The following is a 27,342-nucleotide window of genomic DNA, read 5'->3' on the forward strand; positions in this document are numbered from 1 at the left end:
GAGTCAGAAAGACCTAGGCTAAAACTTTAGCTTATAGTTACTAGCTGCATCACTGTGGCACATCATTGGATTCTCTGAGTCTACTCATCTGTAAAACCATTATCCTTTTTACATAATATGTGGTACTACATACCTCACAGGGCTCTTGTAAGGAAAGCACTTTCTAAAATTTAAATACTATGGAAAATATATGCCATTAATATAGTTAATCATTGCATAAACATTCGCTCTTTTCCCTTTTCTTACCTTAGGGTCGTGAAGGTGCAGAAATTGAACCTTGGGAAGATGCTGATTACCTTGTTTACAAAGTCACCGACAGATTTGGCTTTTTACAGTGAGTAGCAGATTTTACATAGCTGTTTATGGAGTTATTGCAAGTATTGATTTGGATTGTTTTTAAGATAACTTGTGACAATAACAATGTGCTGAGTAACTTCTAAATGGTCCTTTGTTATACATTTCAGTCATAAACTTCCCATGATTTTTAGCCTTTCTGAATGAATTACCATCAGGAGTAAAAGATTTTTTATATGCCGTTTCTTTTATTGAGAAAAGAAAAAATGAAACCGCTGAGTATTACAAATATTTCAAAATGCAATAAAATTAGGAACATTCTAGTTTTAAAATTGTTATGAAAATTCATTTACACATTGTAAAAATAATTAACACTCAGCAGTTTTTCTGTTAGATGTGTGAAAAAATGAATGAACCTTGTAAAGAACTGCTTTAAACTACTTTTCATGCACATTAAGGAAAAGCTAGCTAAAGATTTATTATACATTTTGGGGGTTCTAGTACAAAGAACCTAGAGTGTTCTTAAGAATTTAAAAATTATAGGTACATGTGTTGTTGGGGTCTTTTTGAGAGGGTGGAAGAAGAGACTTTTTTATTATTTCTACTCATCTTCATTTGGCTTTAATGGAGTTGAGATTTGATAAAAATTTTAACACTTCTTTTTTATTTTAGTTTTAATTGGGTGGGTCTTTTGCTTTATTTCTAGTAAATGTTTTGGACATTGGAGGGATATGTGCTTTTAAATTGGACATCTTAAAAAATAGTTTTTCTGTGTTATTCTTTTAGTGTAAGAATGAAGCCTAGTAACATTGAAGTTTGTGTTTCAGAATATCTTGCTAATGCTTGAGAGTTTGACTTTGCCGTAGGCACATTTCACATAGTAGAGTTCAAAACTCTTATTGAAATGAGACAGTTGTACCAGCTTTCATTTTCTCCAGCTGTATTCTTTAAATATGTTGAATTTTCATTAGCTTCCTAATCTGTTCTTTCAGTAAGCAGCAAAAATGAAAATAAAGAAGCAAAGAAATGGATATCAATAAAGAAATGTTAGATTTTTCATTAAATTTCTTTAAATGAAGCTATCGATTTTTGCTTTAATTGCAAAAATTCAAGTAAAAACCTTTCTCTGGAGGTGACCTCATACATAATATTATAGCTTGTCTTTTCCCCATGGCACTGTGGGATACTTACAGATGTAAAACTTATTCATTTTCTCTGAGGAATTTGGATGTTGCTTCTGGCCATTTCTTGGCTAAAGGACTATTTATAGTCTCCTTGCTGTGTTGGTTTATTGTTCTTCCAGACTGGTAAAGTACTGTCTGTTATGTTTTTTGATTGGAGTGAAAAGGATATCTCAAGTACAGATACCAAAGAATAGCAAGCTGTCTCTAATTCTTTCATTTAGAAGTGATCTCCCCTTGAACCTCTAATAGCTCTCCCTACATCTGTACATTTTCTATTAACTAATCTTGTTCTGTTTGTATTATCATTATTTCTACATGTATGTTTGTGTATTTATGTAATATAAGTATATGTGTGTGAGTATGTACATATACTCACACATACATATGATGTTTCTAGCTTCTGTCTGTCATATTCCCTTACTAAATAATAAACTCAATGAGACTAGAGACTAAACTTTGTATCTTCTTTGATGCTTAGAGCAGTGTTGAATAGGAAACAGGTATTTAATAAATGCTTGTTGAACTGAATTGTTCAAGGTAATGTGATATTGCTTACTCAGCAGTACTGAGGAGACGTTATTTGCTTGTTATAATGTTGTTTGCTTCAATTCTTGTTGAGCCTTTGTTTCATAGCTATATCTCAAACTTAAATTACCACATAGCATAGACCAACATATGACAGTACACAGCTAATCTGGTTCTCCAGAAAACTACAAAATGAACATTGAAGAAATGAAACCAGACTGACCTGTTGGCAAAACAGAAGTGCCTTTGTATATTGCTGAGGAATGAGGGAGTTCGTTTTAGATTTATGCATTGCTGAAGGAGTTATACTTAGGGAATGGAGAGATGTCACATTTAAGTATCTAGAAAGCTTGTTTATAGAATACAGTTTCTCTGTATTCATTTTGCTGAACAAAATATACTTAGTCTTTATTGAACTATTGATAGTGCTTTCATTCTAACTGGTTATGAGTTAAAAGATGGGAGAAGGTAGAGGAGGAAAGAAAGAAATTATTTTAAACTGAAATTATACCTGAAAGGGAAAGTTTATCATACTCAATTTAGATTAAAAATTTCTAGCAAACAATTTTTTAGCAATTTAGTAATATATGTTTGTGATAGCTAACTTGAATAGATCACCTACAGTTTACAATAAGCCTTTGGCAAATCTGAAAAACTAAGAAAAAAAATTTATGATTTTAAGTCTTCAGAACCTCTTTTGAAACTGTTGGTTTAGATTTCATATAACATTGTTGACATGCTAAAACTTGTTAATTTTAAGATTCTGCATTAAAAGAATGACATTGTTACTTAAGAATAACAGAAGTACATCTCCTGAGTTAATCAGAAATTATAGGTACTAAAATAAACAACTTATTTCTCTTGTTTACTACTCGGTCTAGGAGATTCAAGTTATTAAACAAGATTTGAAGTTTTCTTTTCCACTCATATAACATTTATCTTCTCTTGGTAAACTGAATGTAATCATTTATTGATTGACCTAAAGCAGAGGTTCTTAACTTTTTGTGTATCATGTACTCTTTTGGTATTCTTTCAAAGCTTGTGGATACCCTTCTCAGAACAATGTTTTTAACTACATAAAATAAAATTTATCAGATTACAAAGGAAACAGATTCTATAGAAATATAGTTATCAAAATATAGGGGCAGCTAGGTGGTGCAGTAAATAGAGCCCTAGCCCTGGAGTCAGGAGGAGTTCAAATCCTGCCTCAGACACTTGACACTTAAGAGCTGTATGACCTTGGGCAAGTCACTTAACCCCAGGTGCCTTGCCCTCCTTCCAAAAACAACAACAACAACAAATACTTCATGACTTGGGAAATGGTAGTCACTTCAAGTGATCTTGATTTTTCTGTTTCATACTTTCATCCCCAGGCTTGCTTCTCAACTTCCCTTCCCTTCCTAAAGAAAAATAAAGATGAATAAAACATTTAAATAGAACCATTTTTACAAAAATTTCATGGGCTTCGGGTTAAGATTGATGAAAAAGAATAATGCATAGTGGTTGTAATTCTGGGATAAAATTATCATCTCTACTCAATCAGTCAATCAACAAGCATTTATTCCATATCTCTTTTTGTATCAGTCATATAAAGTACAATGGACATGTATATTATTCCTACTTATGATAACAACAGTTGCTGTGAATCTCCTTGTATATCTGTAGGTGTGTTATTATAAGAAATATAATGATATTCTTGACCACAAAATTGTATCTCATTAATACTTTCCCTCCCACAGTGAGGAGGAGCTTCCGTACCACAATGCAGCAGTAGAAAGGGTAAGTTATATTCTATATTTATTTGTAGTTTTTATTCTACACCTTTTATTAGGAAACCTTTCCTTATGATGCACAAAGTAATCAAATCCATCACATAGAATTTAAAGGTATCTTTAGTATTGGAAGTTTGGCATTTAGCCGTGATTATGTCACCTATGAATTGAATTTGAGATCAACAGTTCTTAAAAGTTATTAAAAATTGGTATAAGAACTTGCAAACAAAGTATGATTGTTATTATCAGACAGAAATTATATTGTGATCTCAACAGAAAACAGGAGAGTTAGCAGAAAGCAGCAGGTTTAATTTGAGACCTGTAGCATAACCTGAAGATTTAACTAAAGTGAATTAGAGCTGAGGAAGAGAGGAAGCAGACAGTGAGCTGTGAGTGTTCCTTTGTGGGAAGGTCCAGCAGGGGGAAGGCTTAGGGATGGCGATGCCTCCTGTATTGTTATTGTATATAGATTTCTTTGTTGCTGTGATGGATTTTGCTTTCTGGTGGTGGAATTCGACTTTCTGGTGTATAAATAAATGTTCTGGTTCTGTTTTCAAAAAACAAAAGTTTTAATTAAAGTTGGTCTTGTTCTTATATATGTAGATCCATATACATACGTAGATATATATTTGAATACTATCTATGTAGGTACATATGCATCATATACATAATCCCTTCATTGATTCAACTTTATTAAACTCTAATGAGAAGAACACTGTGTTAAGCACAGCAAGAGAAAGACAATATTAGGTAAGAACTGGTCCTTGCACACATTCATCCAACAAGTACTAAATATTAACTATGCTCTGGGAACTATACTGAATGATGAGCATATAGAAACAAAAATATAGAGCTTATAGACTAAGGAGGGATAAAAGCACAAAAACAAATGATACAGTATTACCTAAGTACATTAGGGACATTGTTGTTGTGTTTGTTCTTCATTTTCAAAGAGGACCATGACATCAGGCAAATAATGACATTACTTGCATTTGACTTTGATTTTAGTGAGAGAGGGCTGTGCAAGGTCACCAGCCTTACTTTTTTCTCCAGAGTCATCTGGATTCAGTGACTAGATATTCATCAGGAAGACTGGCAATGGCCCAGAATGCAATGGGAGACCCTGGCCCTTTTAGTCTAAGGCCTTTTCAGGTACTCACTTAGAGTGAGGTAATGCCCATTCAATGAATAGACCTGTTTAAGAAGTAGTCAGGGGATGGCCCCTTTAATTAGAAAAAGAAAAAACAAAAAATCAAGGTGGGAGGGCAAGACCCTCAGGGTTGCTGTTCCAAAGAGAAACAGTTACCATTGACATCCACTCTAAGCCAGGAGGGTCCAAAAAACAGCCATTAAGTGGAGCTTGGGCAGGGACCTACTGTGGTCTAATCTATGGATTGGTTTTAAGGTGGAAGGAAAGAAAGGAAGGGAGGGAGGGAAAGAAAGAAAGAAGGGAAAGAAAGAAAGAAAGAAAGAAAGAAAGAAAGAAAGAAAGAAAGAAAGAAAGAAAGAAAGAAAGAAAGAAAGAAAGAAAGAAAGAAAGAAAGAAAACCTAGAAATCTAGCTGGATAACTCAGCTTGTCTTCTCCCTTTTCTTCTCTCCAAAGGAAGGTAAATTTTGGTGTCCAGAAGCTGACCAGTTAACTTGGGGTTTACTGGATAGATTTCTTTTCTTTTCTTTTCTTCCTCTTCTTTTCTTTTCTTTTCTTTTCTTTTCTTTTCTTTTCTTTTCTTTTCTTTTCTTTTCCTCTCTTCTCTTTTCCTTTCCTTTCTTTTTCTCTTTCTCTCTCTTCCTCCCTTCCTTCGTTCCTTCCTTCCTCCCCTCCCTCCTTCCCTCCTTTTCCCCCTCCTCTGTCTGTCTCTGTCTCTCTCTGTTCTCTCTTTCCTAAAACCTTAAACCTAGTTCATTCTGAAGCCCATAGATTGGACCACAATAGGTCCCTGCCCAAACTATACTTAATGGCTGTTTTTTGGACCCTCCTGGCTTAGAGTGAATGTCTATGATAGCTCTTTCTCTTTGGAACAGCAACCCTGAGGGTCTTGCCCTCCCACTTTAATTTCTTTTTTCTTTTTCTAATTAAAGGGGCCATCCCTTGACTACTTCTTAAATAGATCAGTTCACTGAATGGGCATTGCCTCACTCTAATTGAGTACCTGAAAAGGCCTTAGAATGAAAAGGATCAGGGTCTCCCATTGCATCCTGGGCCATCAACGGTCATCCTGATGACTATCTGGTCACTGGATCCAGATGCTCTGGAGGAATAAGGCTGGTGACCTTGCACAACCTCCCTCACTGAAATCAACGTCAACTGCAAGTTATGTTATCATTTCCCTGATGTCATAGTCTCCTTCAAAAATGAAGGACAAAATAGGGACATACAAAACAAAGTGATACAGGAGACCTAAGGAGAAAGGTCGTTAGCAACTGGGGTGAATCAGAGAAGGAAAAAATGGGCTATCTGCCAGTTTAAGAGCAGCTTTGAAGGATGTATAAAAATTCAGAGGTGAAGAGACAGAATTAAATGCACACCTCTATATATTTGTAGTTAGTTTAGCAGAACATTGTTTCTGTGATTTCTTGATTATTTTTATTAACTCTTATAGTTGATAGAACCTGTTGGTTCTTCAGAGATATATGAATGGATTATTTCCCTGGGCTTTGGATATCTACCTGACATTATATACTGTAGAGGGAAGGTGTGGGTGTAGTAGTCATTTATTACCTTAGTTTTTCCTTCTCTAAGACAGACTATGAGGTCATAGTAATTGTGGGATATCCTTAATGCTAGTTGAGTGTATAAGACTTATTTGTGGGAAATGAACAAAGTCCTTGAGTCTGCCCTACCATGGTCCTACAACTTCCTGTTCTATTTCCTAGAAGAGTAGCTTGGGAAGTAGCAACATTAAAATTCTATGTTCATGAAGCACTTTCCTGTTGTTGGAAGGATTTCAAGATGCTCTGTGTTTTCACAGCTAAATGACTTTGATTTCTAGAGACTTTAAATTAAATGGCAATTGATTTCCCCAAACTGGATGATGACTTGGTATATTTCATGGAACAATCGACTGAGAGTCTCATGCCCTGAGTTCCAGGCTTAGTAGTGCCACTCACTAACTATGTGACCTTGGTCTTTTTGAGGACTTTGTTTTTTCTCATTCATGAGAGCAACTTGGAGAAAAAGATCTCCAAAGCCCATTCTAGCTTATCACACATTGAAAAAATATGTTAAGTACCTACACTGTGCCAAACATTATTCAAAATGCTCAGAGTTACATAGTTCTCAGAATCTGCTGTGTGTGTATGTATATGCATATTTTGCATTTTATAAATTATTTTTAATAGATTCTCGTTAAACATTTAATATGAAATTGCTTGAGTTTTCCTCTCTTCTATTCATCTGAGTCTCATAAAATGGAATGTATCCTGTTTTTTAAAAAATTACTGACATTTTATTTCAGTATAGATTGACATGAGTTTTTAAAAGAGAAAGTGATACAGGGAAGGAGGAAGAATTATTCTTTATAATAATAAACAAAATACATATAGTACAATGACTTATCTCATATAATACCATTTTCTCCCATGGATTGGACTAAGTCTATTTTTCATACTGTGAAGGCATATCAAGATATGTCTCTGAATTCTGTCAAAAGCAGAACCATGCCAAGTCCCTGAAAAGTTACCATACAGATTTGAGGTCATCTTCTTAACTTCAAATAGCTATCCCTTGTTGAATGTCATGAAACTCTTGTTTATTTGGACAATCTTATGTACCCTGAGCAACTAATAGTAATGTAAATGCATTAGATTACGTTACTGAATGACTTGGGTAAGATATGAGGTACAAAAAAGCTTCCTTGCTCATTCTCTTCGCTCTATTTATACCACATCCATGTCTCATTTTCTGCTTTTTCTTTATTCTAGTAACTGTCTACCATCTATTCTCTCTCTTTGAGAGAGAATTTCCCTTTGCTGCTGAGAGGAGTCTTATTCACTTAGTTTTTGATGGACAGCTCTTTTGGTGAATTTTTTTAAACGAATTTTCTTTGTTGACTCAAGTGCTCTGAGTAGCGGAAAGTATTTAATTAGGGGTAAGAGCAGAACCTCTACAAATTGACAAATGGGAACTTAATAAGAGTGTGGTGATAGAAGAGTGGGCTGTTAAATTCAGTTTTGTGCTGAGCATCAGTGCTTGTCATTAGTTTTGTATGAAGTTCTACATCTAATATTTAGGTAAAATGAACTTCTTTCTAAACAGCTAATATGGGGAAAGGAACTGAGTCCTGGAGACTGGGACTAAACAGGATATGAAATGAAAAGAATCTATTTTCTTCACCTTAACTTTCTCCTGGCTGACAGTGGATTGTTACAGCAGTTGGAGGAGTATCACTTTAATACGATTCAAAGAGAGTGTCTCATTCTTAGAAAGGAAAAATAAAAACATTCAAAATGGTTACTGTAGTTAGCATTTAAACCAACTTTGTATAACTTACTCATAGAAATACCAAGTATTTGAAAATTGCTGAAGAGTTTTGAAAAATAGACTATAGACATTTTGCATATGTCTCTATATCTCTATATGTACATATTTGTTATGGAGATTCTCTTTTCTCTTTTTTTCTTTTTAGTTGTTCTGTTGGAGGTTGGAAAGTGAGAGGGAAAGATAATAATTATCTGTAAAATAAATTAATAAAGTAAGGTGAAGGCATTAGACTAGATAACTTCCAAGGTCCCTTGTATGTCTAAAATAATATAATTGTATATTCTATCCAAGGAAAGGAATATAATGGATTAGAGAACCAAATGTAAATAACACTGGGTTAGGATTCCAAGATCTACATTCCAATTCTCATATAATTCAATTCAGTAAATATAGATTGGGTGCCTACTATGTGCCAGGCACTGTGGTGAGTACCATGGATACAAATAAGAAAAAGACAGTTCTGGGGGGAAGAGCCAAGATGGTAGAGTAGAATGATGGACCTGTAAAAGCTCTCCTCCCACAGCCCATAAAATACGTGTAAAAAATGACTCTAAACAAATTGTAGAGCAGCAGAAGCCACAAAACAAGAGTGAAAGAGATTTCCAGGCCAAGGTAGCCTGGAAGGCCAACAGGAAAGGTCTATTGCACCAATCTCAGACTGGAGCACAGTCCACAGAGCCCAGCTTAGCCTTGGCCATGTGGCACCAACACAGACAGAACCAGAGCAGGACTCAGGGTGGAATCCCTGGCAGCAGTTGCGGTTCCCAGAATACTCAACCAATAAATGCCAGAGACAGCTTCAAAGATCAGTGAGAAAGCTCTTTCACCTGGGTGAGAAGGGAATCTGGCCTAGCCTTGGTCCCAGGCAGCGGCAGCGTCCATTTTTGTAGCCCTCAGCCTAAAGACCTGGGGGAATCAGACGGCTGATCTGAATCACAGCCCTGAGTGGTGGCCCTGAGGTGAAGAGGAGGACTGGCTGACGTGGTAGAGCTGGTGGAGGCTCTGGAGAGGGAATCCTACTTGCAGATCCTGGGCAGAAGAGTGCTTGTGGTTGCTCCCAGACCAAAGCACAGGCCAGGGGAGGAGTTTACTCCTCTCCCTTGACTGTGCCACCTTGGAGGAACTGAGAACTTATGGGACTCTCGAGTATACCCTCCTCTTGACAAAGAACTCAAAAGTCAAGTAACTGGCTAGAAAAATGCCTGAAAAAGGAAAAAAAAATAACACTATAGAAGGTTGCTTTCTTGGTGAACAGGTATTTTCTTCCATCCTTTTGGATGAAGAAGAACAAAGCATGCCATCAGAGGAAGATATAAAAGTCAAGGCTTCTGCATCCAAAACCTCCAAAAAAAATGCAATAGTCTCAGGCCATGGAAGAGCTCAAAAAAGATTTTTAAAATCAAGTAAGGGTGGTGGAGGAAAAATTGGGAAGAGAAATGAGAGAGATGGAAGAAAATCATGAAAAGCAAGTCAAGAGCTTGCTAAAGAAGACCCCCCCCCCAAAAAAGCTGAAGAAAATAACACCTTTAAAAATAGACTAACAAAAATGGCAAAAGAGGTGCAAAAAACCAATGAGGAGAAGAATGCTTTAAAAAGCAGAACTGGCCCCAAGGAAAAGGAGGTTCAAAAGCTCACTGAAGAAAATAATTCTTTAAAAATTAGAATGGAGCAGATGGAAGCTGAATGACCTTATGAGAAACCAAGAAATTATAGAACAAAACCAAAAGAATGAAAAAATAGAAGACAATGTGAAATATCTCATTGGAAAAACAACTGACATGGAAAATAGATCCAGGAGAGACAATTTAAAAATTATGGAACTCCCTGAAAGCTATGATTAAAAAAAAGAACCTAGACATAATCTTTCATGAAATTATCAAGGAAAACTGCCCTGATATTCTAGAACCAGAGGGTAAAATAAATATTGGAAGAATCCACCAATCACCTCCTGAAAGGGATCCCAAAAGAAAAACTCCTAGGAATATTGTAGCCAAATCCTAGAGTTCCCAGGTCAAGGAGAAAATGTTGCAAGCAGCCAGAAAGAAACAATTTGAGTATTGTGGAAATAGAATCAGGAGAACACAAGCTTTTGCAGCTTCTATGTTAAGGAATCGAAGGGCTTGGAATATGTTATTCCAGAAGTCAAAGGAGCTAGGATTAAAACCATGAATCACCTACTCAGCAAAACTGAGTATAATACTTCAGGGGGAAAATGGTCATTCAATGAAATAGAGGACTTTCAAGCATTCTTGATGAAAAGACCAGAGCTGAATAGAAAATTTGACTTTCAAATACAGGAATCAAGCGAAGCATGAAAAGATAAATGAGAGACCATAAGGGACTTACTAAAGTTGATCTGTTTACATTCCTACATGGAAAGATAATATTTGTAATTCTTGAAACTTTTCTTAGTATTTGAGTAGTTGGAGGAATTATATACACACACACATACACACACACATATAGACATGTGGCACGGGGTGAGTTGAATAGGAAGGGCTGATATCTAAAAAAATAAAATTAAGGGTTGAGAGGAATATATTGGGAGGAGAAAGGGAAACATGGAATAGGGCAAATTATCTCATAAAAGAGGCAAGAATAAGCTTTCTCAATGGAGGCGAAAAGTGGGGAGGTGAGAGGGAAAAAGTGAAGCTTACTCTCATCACATTTGATTTAAGGAGGAAATAACAGGTACACTCAATTTGGTATGACAGTTTATCTTACGCTACAGAAAAGTAGGGGAAAAAGGGATAAGTGGGATATGGGGGAATGATAGAAGGGAGGGCTAGTGGGAGGAAGGAGTGATTAGAAGTATACACTTTTGGGGAGGGTCACTGTCAAAAGCAAGAATAGAATAAATGGGGGACAAGATAGGATGGAGGTAAATATAATTTGTCTTTTACAACATGACTATTATGGAAGTCATTTGCAAAGCTGCACATATATAGCCTATATTGAATTGCTTGCTTTCTCAGTGGGGTAGGTGGGGAGGGAGGAAAGGGGAGGAGTTGGAACTCAAAGTTTTAGGAAGGAATGTTGAGAATTGTTTTGGCATGCCACTGGGAAATAAGAAATACAGGTAATGGGATATAGAAATCTTTCTTGCCCTACAAGAAAAGAGAGAAGATGGGGATAAGGGAAGGGGAGGGGTGTGTGATAGAGGGGAGGGCAGATTGGGGGAAGGGGTAATCAGAATGCCTGGTGTTTTGTGGTAGAGGGAGAGGAGAGATGGGGAGAAAATTTGGCACTCAAAATCTTGTGGTTATGAATGCTGAAAACTAAAAATAGATAAATAAGAAAAATTTAAAGAAAAAGCTAATTCCTGTTCTCAAGGAACTTATGATCTAATGGGGAAGAGAGCTCATAAAAGGAAGCTGGAAAGGAGGGCAGATAAGGACACCAGGGTATATCTTGTTTTGTGGAGTTCACATCTAACAGAGTGCAAAGTCCCAAGTCCTGCCCTCTATTAAAGGAAAGCTTTGGGTGAAGTTTAGTTCTCCACCCTCCAGTCCTCTCATCAGAGGAGAAAGGGAGCTGAAGAAGTTGGGAAGGCGCTGAGTATTTAAGGTTGAGTTAAACATCATGATAAGATTTCTGGGGATCAGCTTATGCTAGGAGGGGATATTTTAATTTATGGAGTTCAGCGCAGCCAGAACTGCAGATGGAAAATAGAGTAGCACCAATTTAAGACCCTTTGCTACTTCCTACTTTACAGTTATTTCCCACCTTCCTTACCACCTAGGCTAGAGACCATGACTCTCCATTTCTGGGACCACGATCAAATTAACTGTACCATTGATCTTGGAAGGGTGATGTTAATTTCTTACCTTATGGTACCACTCACCCATTCCTTTAATCTCAACCAAAGTGTTCTTCATTGACTCCCACTCTTCTGTATGTGTTGTTGTCTCCCCCTAGTAGAAAATGGCTTTTGTATTTGTATTCTTAGTACTTAACACAGTGTAGGCACATAGTTAAGCACGTGATTTTTAAAAATTTATTCATTTATCCTTCGTTGAATGAATGAAAATTCTAGTTCGTCAGCATCCTTCTTAAAATATGTGGCCCACAACTGAATAGCATGTCTCTTTTTATGCAGCCTGAGATGGTATTAGCTTGTTGGCTCCCATATCACACTGTTGTCAGAAATAAATCCAATTTTTCAGCATTTTTGTCTGCAAAGCAAATAAATATAATAACCTTTGCCTTTATTTAAGTCCAGGGGCATGGATTCTTGTTGGGATTGGAAGCTCAATTCCGTGTGGAAGGTCTCGGGCGGGTAAAAGTGGGACTTCTAAATCTTAGAGTCTTACGAGGCCCTCCATGAACAGCGGGGATTCGAGAAGGTCAGACTGAGCTAGCTCGGCTAGCTCGGGTATTTCCGCCTCTCCCCGGGAGATACGTGATGGGTGGAGTCTCCCTGCCCTCGAGATTGTCCCGGATTGGAGCACACCTAGTTACCTAACAGCACGGTATTGAGATGCAAACTGTGCGGCTGAAGGTTAAGTAGGATTGAGGAAGCCTGAAAGTTCTCTCTTAGCACGTGAGGAGCCAAGAGGACAGTAGGCTCCGCTCCTCTTCTTTCCTCTCTCCCCTCCCCCTCTCTCCCCACTTGTACTTCTACTTCCAATCCCTTAAGCTTAGCCTCCTTAGGAAATCTCCCCCTCTTCCTCCTAAGGAAGACCCTCCTGCACTTGTAACTAGACCCTGAAATAAAGCTCAACCCTTGTTCGACTCTGGAACATCCTTTCTCTCATATGTGCATCCGGCGTGGCCAGCCGAAGACCTCGGAGGTGAGGTAAGAAAGACTCGGGTAGCCCACACAGGCCTCTAGGCCTGGCAGATTCTAATCTCAATTTGGCTATATTTAAACCATTTAAAATTCATAAGTCTAAGTATCTCAGTCTTTGGCTTCAGTTTTCTTATCTGAGGATATTTTGATGATTGCTATCGTCATCATAATTGAGTTGGAAAAGATGATCTCTGATGCCTCTTATAGCTCTAAGGAAGGAAATATAAAGAGCTTAGAGATGCCTATGAGATAAATACTTCCATCAAATTAAATTTACAGTCTACTGCAATCCTTGAAGCTGTTTAGGAAAAACTGCTGTCTAGCCATGTCTCCTTGTTATCCTTATTATTTCTTTGACCTCTTTAAAAATGTACTCATCCCAGATTTAGGATATATGTCAGGCTTTTCCCAGATTGCTTCTCCTTTCACAAATTTTAAAATTGAGTAGTTACAGACATTCTCACCTAATCTAAAGTTGTATTACGCAAATTTAACTTTACATAAAGAATTCTGAAAAAAATCCACACAAAAAAATCTATGTTAACTTTACTGTGTAGTACTTAATTCAAATTAGGTAAAACTCATTTTACATAGAGGTCTGCAGAAAGGTCCACTTAGATGAAGTGAGAACTGTCTGTACAAATTCCATCAAGGTACTGTACTCATCTTTTTCAGCCACCAATTTCTCCTTATTGTTGATAATCAAAACCAGATAAGAATTTTTCCTTTTGGGTTCCTCAACATTTTTGAAGGATGAAATTGATAATAGTGCAAGTCAATAAATTACATCTTTTGTCAGGGAAAGATCTAGCATATGTCTGTATGATTAGCATGCCTCCCTGCCAAGCTTGTTATCTTCTTACTGAACTCCTTCCTCAACTGCTTCTTATTTTTGTGTAGGTGGTCTGTTGTATACTCAGATGAAACTGTTTCACTTTGTTCCTCTGCTTTTCTTCACTATAATCCTTTGTTGTATTGCAATGTGGAGGATGTTTTGAAAAAGGAGAGACTAGGAGGAAAGATGTCAGTAATAGTAGACTATTATATGAATCAGTTGAGAGGTAATGACAGTTTGATATAGGCAAAGGATATAGTTGGCATAGAGGATATGAGAGATATTGTGCAGTTTTAATCCACAAGACCTGGTAGTAGATTGGATGGGTAAGTGGGCGGTGTGAAAGAGATACAACTCAGAAATGATTCTAAGGTCATAGGCCTAGGTGACTGGGGAGATGGTGGTGTCCTCAACAAAAATTAGGTAATTTGGAAGAGGGAAAAGTTTGTGGGGAGGAGAAGTTCAGTTTTTGACATTTTTAGTTTATGGTGCCTCTTTAACTTGCTGATGAAGACATTAATCAGACTCTTGGTGATGTGAGACTGGAGCTCAACTGAAAGATAAGGGCTAGATAAATAGATTTGGAATTCATTTACATAGAAATTAAAATTGATCCTGTGTAAGGCTGAGATAACCAAGAATGAAAATGTAGAGAGAAAAGTGAAGAAGAGTCCCTAAGATAGAGCCTGAGGAGACACTAGTGTTCAAGTGGTTATGTCAGATGATGATCCTGAACAGAAAAGTAAGGAGCATTTTAAAAAGTAGCAAGCAGAGGGTTATAAAAGCTACTACAGAAAGTTTCTAGGAAAAAATGTCTAGAAGGGGGTAGAGTAATCATCAATATTAACAGCTGCAGAAAAGATCAAAGGACCATCTGATTTAGCGATTGACATCACTGAGATTCTCCAAGAGAGTAGTTTCAATAGAGTACTTGGGGCACTGCTCCTTGCAGTATGTTGAAGGCCACTCAAGTTAAGTACCAAAATTGTTTATAAAGAAATTAAGTTGTCTCAAGAAATTTACAAGGTGCCCTGTAACTGTCACTATCTACTTTGATCTTTGGAACTTTAAAACTTTGTAGCTACTTCAATTTTTATAACTTTGTATCTACCTTGATATTTGTAACTTTAAACACATGTCCACAGGGGAGGATAAGAAAAATTGTGTTAGAAAAAATGGTTCGTGGTCTAAAATCATTGCAACTATGAAAAGAAGGAAAACTATTTGATTTTGATTTTAAAATAAAACAAACCACTTTCAAATCAAATATGTCTGATATGCTTCTCAAATCTATGATATTCTGGTATCCAACTTATACAGATATATAAGACCAAGAGCCATTCTGCAATGTATATGGACAAGTAGTTCTCAAAAGAAAAAAAATGTCAAGCATGAAAAACATGAAAAATTGTTGCTGATCCTTAATAGTAAGAGAAATGCACCTCTCCCCCCCAAAAACACCCAAGCCAAAAAAAAAAAAATGCCCACTGAGGTTTCACTTCATATTCAGCAAGTTGGAAATGAGGACAAAAGACAATGATAGTTCATTTTGAACATGATGTGGAAATATAGGAACATTGATACAATGTGGGTATTGGTATGAACTGGTCAGTCAGTCAACAAGCATATATTAAATATTTACTATATATCAGGTACCGTGGCAAATTCTGGGGATATGAAGAAAGACAAAAACAGTCTCTGCCTTCAAGAAGCTTGCATTCTAATGGTGAGAGAGAACATATAAACACCTATGTGCATACAAGATATGGACACTATAAATGGGTGGTGATCCACAAAAGGGAAAGCACTAATAGTAAAGGGTCACATTTCTACAGTGTGTACAATATGCTAGGCACTGTACTGAGTGCTTTTTACACAACACTGTCAGGTGGATACTACTATCACCATTTGACAGTTGAGAAAACTGAGTCAGAGAGAAGTTAAGGATTTGCCCAAAGCCACATAGTATCTGAGACTGGTTTTGAACTCAGGTTTTCCTGACTATAGGCCCAGTGGTTTATTTACTGTACCACCAGCTGTTTCTAGTAGTGGGTAGGGGAAGAACAGGAAAATTCTCTTGCAGAAAATGTGATTTGATCTGAGTCTTGAATGAAGCTGAGAGACAAAGGTGAGGAATGGAGAACGTTCTGTGCATAAGGGGAGAGCCATTGAAAAGGCATCATGTTAGGAGGTGGAAGATCTTATGTGGAGAATGTTAAGTATGTCTGTCACTGAATCACAAACTATGTGGAGGGAACTAAAGGGTTAAAAGATTGGAAATGAAGAAAGGAACCTTATTTAGAAGAGCTTTAAAAGTCAAAAAGGATTTGATATTTGACCCTGGAGGAAATAGAGAGCTTGTTGTTATTTTTGTTCAGTTCAGTAGTATCTGACTCCGTGGGCCATATCACATTAGTACTATCCATGTGGTTTTCTTGGCAAAGATGCTAGAGTGGTTTGCCATTTTCTTCTCCATTGGATCCATTGTATTCTTTCATCAGGCAGTCAGAGATTAAGTGACTTGCTCAGGGGCACGACATTATCCGCTGAGCCACAGTTGACCCAGTAGGGAACTACTGGAGTTTGTTGAGTTGGGGGTGGGAAATTGAGGAGTGTATGGCATGATCAGATCTGTGCTTCAGGAAGATCACTCTCATACCTGAGTGAAGGATGGATTAGAGTGGAAAGAGGCTTGATTCAAGGAAGACAATTTAAAATCTAGAGAGGAGATAGTACCTAGAAGAAAATGTTGAACAGTATGAGGACTGAAAAAAAGGAACCAGATTTGGCAATTAAGAAGTCATTAGTAATGTTGGAAAGAGAAGTTTCAGTTGAATCATCAGATTCAAAGTCTGATTGTATAGGATTTAGAAGAGTATGAGAGGAAAGGAAGTAGAATTACTTAGAATAGATGACTTTTCAGCGTGGTTAGCCATGAAGGTAAGGACAAGTAAAGAATGGTAACTAGGAAATTATTAGATCTAGTGATGAATTTTTAAGGAGGGATAAGATTTGGGTGTGTCTGTATTAGCAGGGAATTAGATATAATAAGATAGGGAGACTGAAAATGAGTGAGGAAATAGGGATAATGGAGGAAATATTCTCCTGGAGAATATGGAATAGAATTGTATTAGGGATGCATGTAAAATCATTTTCCTTTGGATAGAGAAGAATCAATCCAGTGTGAGACAGGAATGAAGGAGGAGATAGTGGGGGAAGATGTCCAACTGATGGGAGATGATGAGGAGTGAAGAAAGTTCTCCAAGAATGGCCTTGATTTTTTCAGTGAAGAATGAGGTAAGGACCTCAGCTAAGAATGAAACAAAGGAGGGAGAAGTGGGAAGCTTGAAGAGGGATGAAAAGGTTTAGAATAGCCACTGTGGTGAGTAGGATCGCAAATCAGTTAGGGAGATGTAAAAGGATTGCTTTTCTGCAATGAGGACACAGTTGAGATTGTGTAACCTAAATTTGCAGTGAACCCAGTCAGCATAGTTTTATAATTTCTGCAGCCCTTTTTTAGCAACTCATTAAAGGGAGTGAAACAGGGAGATTGTGGGAACAATCCAAGATTTACATCTGACAAGGGCATAATGGTTGGTAATAGGACAAGAGAGAGGGGAACTTGAGTGTAGAGGTTAATGTAAACTTGAACTGGTTTACCAAGAATTTGAGGTAGGGTAGGGAGGAGAATACAGCCAGTGCAAGAATTATAAATGACTTGTGGAAAAACTTAGAGGTGGAGGGATTACAGGTCACAGAGGACAAAAAACAGGGTCAGTGATCATAAGACTGAGGGAAGAATGGAATGTTAAAATAGTGTAGTCAGAAAAAAGAATTTTGGAGTTAGAGAACTGGTCTAACCATTCTGGAAAGCAATTTGTAATAATGCCAAGAAAGTGACTGAAACATCCATACTTCTTGATCTAGCAATTCCAATGCTAGATGTATAACTTTTAAGGAATTCAGAAATTGAAAGAAACGCCTGATATACTCCTAAATTTATAGCAAGCAAAATATTTACACATTCATTGGGAAATAGAATGATACATGAATATAATGGTATGTTAAATGTGCCATAAGAAACAAAGAGCAGGGAGACTAGGGAAAAACTTGGTACACTTATATGAACTGAGATAAAGTGAAGTAAGCAGAAGCAGGAAAAAATAGATGTTCAGTAACTATAACAGTATCACCAGGGGAAAAATCCCCACAGAAACACTAAACTAAATACTACAATTAACATGATTAAGTTTGGTAATGAAAAGGAGGGGAGAAAATGTACCTAATCCTTTCTTCTTTGTAGAAGTGTATGCCTAAATATAAGGTAAATATTAAAGATCAATTTTATTTTTTTTTAAATTTAGTTACTTTTAGTTTTCAACATCCATTTCCACAAGATTTTGAGTGCCAAATTTTCTCCCCATCTCTCCCCTCCCTCCACCCCAAGACACCATGCATTCTGATTACCCCTTCCCCTAATCTGTTGTCCCTTATATCACACCTCTCCCTTCCCTAATCCTCATCTTCTCTCTTTTCTTGTAGGGCAAGATAGATTCCTCTCCCTTCTTCCCTCCTCACCCATCCCCATGGAGAGGGCAAGCAATTCAGTATAGGCTATACATGTACAGTTTTGCAAAAGACTTCCATAGTAGTCATGTTGTGAAAGATTAACTGTATTTACTTCCATCCTGTCGTGCCCCCCCATTTATTCTATTCTCTCTTTTGACCTTCTGTCATCCCACCCACACCTTACTTATTTCTTTCTCCTCTACTTTCCTGTAGTGTAAGATAGATTTTCATACCAAATTGAGGGTGCGTGTTATTCCCTCCTTAAGCCAAATGTGGTGAGAAAAGTTTCAAGAGTTACAAATATCATCTTTCCATGTAGGAATATAAACAGTTCAACTTTAGTTAGTCCCTTATGATCTCTATTTCCTGTTTACCTTTTCATGCTTGTCTTGATTCTTGTGTTTGAAAGTCAAATTTTCTATTCAGCTCTGGTCTTTTCATCAAGAATGCTTGAAAGTCCTCTATTTCATTGAATTGCCATTTTTTCCCCTGAAGTATTACACTCTGTTTTGCTGGGTTTTAATCCTAGCTCCTTTGACTTCTGGAATATCATATTCCAAGCCCTTTGATCCCTTAATGAAGAAGCTGCTAGATCTTGTGTTCTCCTGATTCTATTTCCACAATACTCAAATTGTTTCTTTCTGGCTGCTTGCAACATTTTCTCCTTGACCTGGGAACTCTAGGATTTGGCTACAATATTCCTAGGAGTTTTTCTTTTGGGATCCCTTTCAGGAGGTGATTGGTGGATTCTTCCAATATTTATTTTACCCTCTGGTTCTAGAATATCAGGGCAGTTTTCCTTGATAATTTCATGAAAGATTATATCTAGGTTCTTTTTTTTAATCATAGCTTTCAGGGAGTTCCATAATTTTTAAATTGTCTCTCCTGGATCTATTTTCCATGTCAGTTGTTTTTCCAATGAGATATTTCACATTGTCTTCTATTTTTTCATTCATTTGGTTTTGTTTTGTAATTTTTTGGTTTCTCATAAGGTCATTAGCTTCCAACTGCTCCACTCTGATTTTTAAAGAATTATTTTCTTCAGTGAGCTTTTGAACCTCATTTTCCTTGGGGCCAGTTTTGCTTTTTAAAGCATTCTTCTCCTCATTGGCTTTTTGCACCTCTTTTGCCATTTTTGTCAGTCTATTTTTAAAGGTGTTATTTTCTTCAGCATTTTTTTTGGGTCTTCTTTAGCAAGCTCTTGACTCGCTTTTCATAATTTTCTTGCATCTCTCTCATTTCTCTTCCCAATTTTTCCTCCACCTCTCTTACTTGATTTTAAAAGTCCTTTTTGAGCTCTTCCATGGCCTGAGACTTGCATTTGTTTTTGGAGGTTTTGGATGCAGAAGCCTTGACTTTTATATTTTCCTCTGATAGTATGCTTTGTTTTTCCTCATCTGAAAGGAGAGAAGAAATGCCTGTTCACCAAGAAAGTAACCTTCTGTAGTGTTATTTTCTTTTCATTTTTTGGGCATTTTCCCAGCCAGTTACTTGACTTTTGAGTCCTTTGTCAAGTGGACGGTATATTCTAGGGACCTGTAGGTTCTCAGTTCCTCTAATGTGGCACAATCAAGGACTGTGCTCTGGTCTGGAAGCAACCACAGTCTTTTCTCCTCCAGATCTGGGAGTAGAATTCCCTCTCCAACAGTATACCTCACCTCAGGGCTGCAATTCAGAACTGAGACCCAGATCTGCTGCTCATTTCCCCAGGGTCTTTAGGCTCTCCAAAAATGGACGCTGCTACCACAGTGCTTGCCACTGCCACAGGATTAGGGATGAGGCCAGACCATGTTCCCCTCTCGCCCAGGTGAAAGAGCTTTCTCACTCATCATTGAAGCTGTCTTTGGTGTTTGTGGGTTGAGAAATCTGGAAACTGCAGCTACAGCTAGTTATTGCACACCCTGAAGCCTGCTCCAGTGCTGTCCCTGCTGCACTGTGTGTCAAGGCTGCACTGCGCTCCACTTGGAGCCCAGTGTGATAGACCTTTCCTATTGGCCTTCCAGGCCGTATTGGACTGCAAATGTCTGTCACTCTGTCATTTTGTGGCTTCTCCTGTTCTAGAATTTGAGTCATTTTTTACATGTATTTTATGGGTTGTAGAGGTAGAGCTATAGCAAGTCTGTCTTTCTACTCTGCCATCTTGGCTCCACCCCTAATGATCAATTTTAAGGGACTCGATACTGTTAAGTTGTTTACTTTGTATATGTGAAAATATTAGCAGTGTTCTTATGACTGTCATTTTTTGGTTAGTTTGAAAGAATGGTGTACGCTAAGCTGAGTATGATGAGGTGATTATAAAAAAATAAAACTGTAGGGAGAGATAGAAAGGACTAATTATCTCATACACATGAGGCATGAAAGGAAAAGTTGATACAGAAGATGTTAGTAGGGGGAGAGCAGGTAGTGCTGGAAACTTACTCTCATCAAGAATATGTTAAAGAAGGAACAACATATATACTTAGGTATAAAAATCTTCTAAATTCAGAAAGACATAAGAGGGCAAGGGGACAGAGTGGGGGGAGAGGATAAGAGAGGGACTTATGGAAGTATGGGTAGGTTAAGACATAGGAGGGCAAGGCGGTGTGTAGAAGTAAAGCAGAGGAATGAGATGGCATAGGGTAAATAGGGTGAAAAGGACAGTGAGCAAAAATGGGAAGGAGAAAAACATACAAGTAATTGTAGCTTAGAATATGAATGGGACAAATTTACCCATTAAACAGAAACAGCAGATTAAAAATCTGAATTCAACAATATGTTCCTTTCAGGAAACATTATAAAAATACAAAGATAAAATAAAGGGCAGAAGTAGAATTTAGTAATTATGGGACAGTAATCATGATTTCAAAGTTATAATATAAGGTGAGAGCATTGTTGAAATGTAAAAAGAATAATTTCATTTATTTTAAATTAAAATTGTCTTGTATAAATAAGACCTGTGTAGCCAAGAACAGAAGGAATGCAGAAAATTGGTGGAAAACTTTCATGGACAATCTCCCAGATAGGATGTGATTAGGTTGGAATATTGCTGTGGTGTAGGAAATAACAGGCTGTTTGAATTAGAAAAACATGGAAAGACTTGGACTTATGAAGGAAGATATTATATATCCACCTTCAGAGAAACAGATAGTAGGAGGAGTATGGTCTTACATATATGTGTTCTGGATATGATGAGATTGAAATGACATTTTAAAAAATAGTACTTTATTTTTTTTACAATTACATGTAAATACAATTTTTGACATTCATTTTTAAATAAAAATTTGAGCTCCAAATTTTCTCCCTCTCTCCCAAGACATTAAGTAAGCAATTTGAGATAGATTATATATGTGCAATTATGTAGAACATATTTCCACATTAGTCAGGTTGTGAAAGAAGAAACAGAACAAAAAGGAAAAAACCCACAAAAAACAAAGTTAAAATAGTCTGCTTCAATCTGCATTCAAACTCCATCAGTTCTTTCTCTGGATAAGGATAGACTTTTCCATCATGCGTCTTTTGGAATTGTCTTGAATCATTGTATTATTGAGAAGAACTGAGTCAGTCATAATTGATCTTCGTACAATGTTGCCATTACTATGTACAATGTTGTGGTTCTGCTCACTTTAGTTTCCATCAGTTCATCTAACTTTTTCCATTTTTTTTCCCCTGAAATCAGACCACTTGCCATTTCCTACACACTAGTATTTCATTATTTTCCTATGGCACAATTGTTCAGTCAGAATGATATTTTTTTAAAAAAGCCAGTGAAATTGACTATATTTTAGTCAACAGGAAAAGACTAGTTATAGGTCTAGGAACCATTTTGTAATCCTTTTATGGATAATTAAAATCAGTGGTTAGTTGGAGCAAACATACACATGCAAATAAACACTATATTTAAAGAGTGATCAGAATGAAAATACACTACAGGCCGTTCTGGGAGCTCTAGTTGAACCCAGAAACAAGCTGTTTGATTTTTTTTTTAATGGGAAATGGACAGATGTAAATAAATTGGTTCTTACTGGCATCATTTCATATAGAAGTTTAATTGGTAAGATACAGTCACTACAGTGAGAAGGTAGGAGAAAAGAAACTGCCTCAGCCAAAAAACATTTAATCTCTTTGCCAAGTCAAGAGATATAGCAGTGAAGGCCGTGGTAAAGTGCTCCAGAGGAGGGCGCAAGCAGATGAGTAGTAGTTCTTCATTGTTTCAGGCATGTCCAGCTCTTCATGAACTGTTTGGGGTTTTCTGTTTTCTTCACCAGATCTTTACAGATGAGGAAACTGAGGCCAGCAGGATTAGATGACTTGCCCAGAGGCAAACAGCTAGTAAGTGTTTGAGGCCATATTTGAAGGAGCCTTCCGGATTCCATGCCTTGGCGCTCTATCCACTGTGTCACATAGTGAGTTGTAGTAGTAAAACCTCATATGATAGTGAAAAGTAGTTGACCAAAGAGTTAGCTTGCAGAGACCTTGAGATGAGACTTGGTAAGCTAGAAGTTACCTACAACTTTTGTAGATGCAATTAAGAAGCTGAGGACAGACACAAAACAGAACAAATGTCCCAGTATTTTTCTAATGCTCTTTTGTTATCAGCAGTAATAGTGGAACCATACCATTTGGGCCTGCCGTCTCTGTTCAGGTGTAGTTCCATAGGAGGAAGTGCTGGTGGCACTTAAGATCATGTTAAGAAAAGTGGTTAGTTATGAATATGAATAGAAAAAATTTGCACTGGAGATTACAACTTCAGAGGCTCTTTAGGACTGATCTTCAAGTTATTTCAGAGATAATGAATCAAAAAAAGAATGGAAAAGATTGTTAATGCTTTTACTGAATTTACTTCACCTTACCCCTTCAAAAGAAAAAAATGGGATCATTGGAAAAGACATTAGTGGACTCACCAATATGTCGATTTTCTCAACTTTATAAAAGCCTCTGAAGGTGTTCTATACTTATGTTTTTATAAACATGAAAAGGAAACTGTAGGTTTTCACATGATTTTCTATTGCAAAGCATCTTTACAGTCACACAGCTGAATAAAGATATGTAAAATAGAACACTGCTATGTTTATTCTTCATTGTTTTTAAGAAAGTATTTGACTGGGATAATAATTAACAACCTTAATGGTAATGTATTGTTCCATGCATATATTAAAGTCCTATAAAATACATGTAATTTTTATTAAATAATCAGCTTAGTATTGTTGTCAAATGAAGTACAAAATAGCAAAATTTGCTAAATGAGGATGTTTGCACTAAATGGGAAATGCCCTACATAAATTCCAAACAAATCATGCTCTTTCTGTCATTTTGGTGAGCCCCATAGGACAAATGCTCCTTGTCAATATCCATAGCTCCTTGTTATATCCACGCTGGAAAAACCAAGTGAATGGAAAACACATATTGCCAAGAGTACGAAATGAAGCTAGATGGGCAATAATACAGGAATTGTAGATAGACAGTGGGCAGAACAAGAAGTCAGTACAGAGCAGAATTGACCTGGAAATTGCAGTGTTTTCAGTGATCCTACAGAAAAATCCACCTTTTTAACAGCAGTGTTCTCTGATTATGCTTTGTAACTGTAAAATTACTGAAGGAAAATGGAATGATATGTGGTGGATGAAAGTAAGCTGCAGCATGTTATTAGTGATGCTTTACATTTGAGAAGTTTCTTAAAAGATTATCAAAGTCATACAAATATCACCAGAAAAGAAAGTAGTTTTATCATATATCAATAATGAGAGACACCGGATGGACAGTTGGAATAGTTCATTGTTATCTCTGACAAAACAAAAGCACAAGAGGACGGCCTTCAGATCTTTGGTTACAGCTTCTTTTGAGGGTTTTTAGGAGTTCCATGAGGACAAAGATTGCATCTTACCTAAAATGCTCTGTCCTTAGTGGTTGCTTAATAAATACTTCCTGAACAGATAAGTGGGAAAACATGTTCAGAGTTTGTAGAGGATATAATAGAAGGATTTTAAAATGAATTGAAAGTTAATGTCCACACTGATAAAATCAAAGATGAGCCAAAACATTTTGTTTAATATTACAGTTTTAATGGAATGTTGTATATTTTCAAGGATTAAACTATTCCAAATTTTACATAGAAACATTTAAATAAGTTTTGGAATAGTATATGCAATTTGTTCTTTTTTTAAAAAGAAAATTTCATTTTATAGCCAAACTCAAAGACACCCAAGATCATCAAGGAACATAGGGATGATTCTCTTAATACGTGCTTTTCTTCCTTGAACTTTGTGTTCTACTGACCTCTGCTGGTGAGGTTGAAGTTTGTGCAAGCTTTTTTCAGTTTTCATCCAATTTAATTCTTAATGTTCAAAAGCCAAGCCAATAGTCTTGGTGAGGACTTGAATTTAGATGTCCAGTTTTTTAAAAAGAATTTTGAATATGACAGATTTGAGAACAGGCCGTTTTAGGCATGAAGACAGAACATTATTTTAAAATAATAATAGAAAAATTACTCTATGATAATGCCTTGATAATAATAACTCTAACTCAGTGTTTCTTAAAGAGCAGTAGCAACTGCACTGAAAAGCCAGATCTGAAACCAGATCCAGATCTCACCTTCCTCCCCTTTACTATAACACTGCATGGAAACTGTGCTTCAAACTTCATCTTCCATCCACTATTTCTCCTGTGGCTTCTCAAACTGTCCCCGGACCTCTTTCCCATCATTTCAGATACACATAGGGATGGTCTCACGCTGTCTCTTCCCATCATACACGACTATGCCACTTACCTAATTACAAATTTTGACATTCCCCTATTGACCATAATCCCCTATTATTCCACCTGTCCCAATGTCTCATTCCTTCTAAACCTATTTCTTGCTCTCCTGGAGACTTTCAGTTGTTCCACCTTTTAGTGCTTTCTCATTCTCTGATTCTGACTTCATTTTCCTTCATTGCTAATCTTAACTCAGTAGTTAGCCATTTCGACACTACACTGACCTCTTCTTTTGAATCTCTTGCCTGCTCATCTTGTCACTGCTCGTATTTTGCTAAAATTCAACCTTAAATTATGCATACTGGCTACCTCTTCTGCTCTTACTCACAGCTGCTGAACACATCTGGACAAAGTTTCACAACTGTCCTTAATGTGTAGATTACAAATTCATGTCCTCTAACCTGAACTGTACCCTCTTAGAGGCAAGATAGTCCATTTATTATTTCTTAATTGATTTCTTTAACTCCCAACAGAAACCCTTCTAGACCTCTTTCCTCCTCAAGTCTCCCATACCTTTTTCTTTTCTTTCTTTTTTGTATTTAAATTTATTTAAGTTTTCAACATTCATTTCCACCAAATTTTGAGTTCCACATTTTCTCCCCATTTCTCCCCTCTCCCAACCCCAAAACGCCGAGCATTCTAATTACCCCTATCACCAATCTGCCCTCCCTTCTAACATCCTTCCCTTCCCTTATCCCCATCTTCTCTTTTGTCCTGTAGGGCAAGATAACTTTCTATACCCCATTACCTGTATTTCTTATTTCCTAGTTGTATGCAAGAACAGTACTCAACAGTTGTTCCTAAAACTGAGTTCCAACTTCTCTTTTTCTCTCCTTCCCCACACATCCCCATTGGGAAGGCAAGCAATTCAATATAGGGCCATATCTGTGTAGTTTTGCAAATGACTTCCATAATAGTCATGTTGTGTAAGACTATATTTCCCTCCATCCTATCCTGCCCCCCATTTCTTCTGTTCTTTCTTTTGACCTTGTCCCTCCCCAAGAGTGTTTACTTCTAATTGCTTCCTCCTCCCATTGCTCTCCCTTCCATCATCCCTCCCACCCTGCTTATCCCATTCTCCCCCACTTTCCTGTATTGTAAGGTAGGTTTTCATACCAAAATGAGTAAGCATTTTATTCCTTCCTTGAGTCAAATGTGATGAGAGTAAGTTCACGTTTTCCCTCTTACCTCCCACCTTTTTCCCTGTGTTGAAAAGTCTTTTTCTTGCCTCCTTTATGAGAGATAATTTGCCCCATTCCATTTCTCCCTTTCTCCTCCCAATATATTCCTCTATCATCCCTTAATTTTATTTTTTTAGATATGATCCCTTCCTATTCAACTCACCCTGTGCTCTGTCTCTCTCTATATATATACGTGTGTGTGTGTGTGTGTGTGTGTGTGTGTGTATAATCCCACTAACTACCCAGATACTGAAAAAAGTATCAAGAGTTACAAATATTATCTTTCCATGTAGGAATACAAACAGTTCAACTTTAGTAAATCCCTTATGATTTCTCTTTCCTGTTTACCTTTTCATGCTTCTCTTGATTCTTGTGTTTTAAAGTCAAATTTTCTTTTCAATTCTGATCTTTTCATCAAGAATGCTTGAAAGTCCTCTACTTCATTGAAAGACCATTTTTTCCCCCTGAAGTATTATACTCAGTTTTGCTGGGTAGGTGATTCTTGGTTTTAGTCCTAGTTCCTTTGGCTTCTGGAATATCATATTCCATACCCTTTGATCCCTTAATGTAGAAGCTGCTAGATCTTGTGTTATCCTGATTGTATTTTCACAATACTTGAATTGTTTCTTTCTAGCTGCTTGCAATATTTTCTCCTTGACCTAGGAACTCTGGAATTTGACCACAATGTTCCTAGGAGTTTCTTTTTTTGGATCTCTTTCAGGAGATGATCGGTGGATTCTTTCTATATTTATTTTGCCCCCTGGTTCTAGAATATCAGGACAGTTTTCCTTGATAATTTCATGAAAGATAATGTCTAGGCTCTTTTTTTGATCATGGCTTTCAGGTAGTCCCATAATTTTTAAATTATCTCTCCTGAATCTGTTTTCCATGTCAGTTGTTTTTCCAATGAGATATTTCACATTATCTTCCATTTTTTCATTCTTTTGGTTTTGTTTTGTGATTTCTTGGTTTCTCATAAA

The 27,342-nt window shown here is 36.9% G+C and overlaps 1 protein-coding gene across 5 annotated transcripts in view; it reads left to right on the forward strand.

Annotated features, from left to right (window-relative positions):
* USP6NL (USP6 N-terminal like) overlaps positions 1 to 27,342 on the forward strand; it is a 203,910-nt gene that overhangs the window by 112,900 nt on the left and 63,668 nt on the right. For all 5 annotated transcript variants that reach the window (XM_072653340.1, XM_072653342.1, XM_072653338.1 and 2 more), the window contains 2 exons: positions 252 to 334; positions 3,743 to 3,782. In XM_072653340.1, the coding sequence (XP_072509441.1) occupies positions 252 to 334; positions 3,743 to 3,782 (123 nt within the window). The remainder of the gene's footprint in view (positions 1 to 251; positions 335 to 3,742; positions 3,783 to 27,342) is intronic.

The sequence above is a fragment of the Notamacropus eugenii genome, chromosome 3 (genome assembly GCF_028372415.1).
Source record: "Notamacropus eugenii isolate mMacEug1 chromosome 3, mMacEug1.pri_v2, whole genome shotgun sequence".
Lineage (NCBI taxonomy): Eukaryota > Metazoa > Chordata > Mammalia > Diprotodontia > Macropodidae > Notamacropus > Notamacropus eugenii.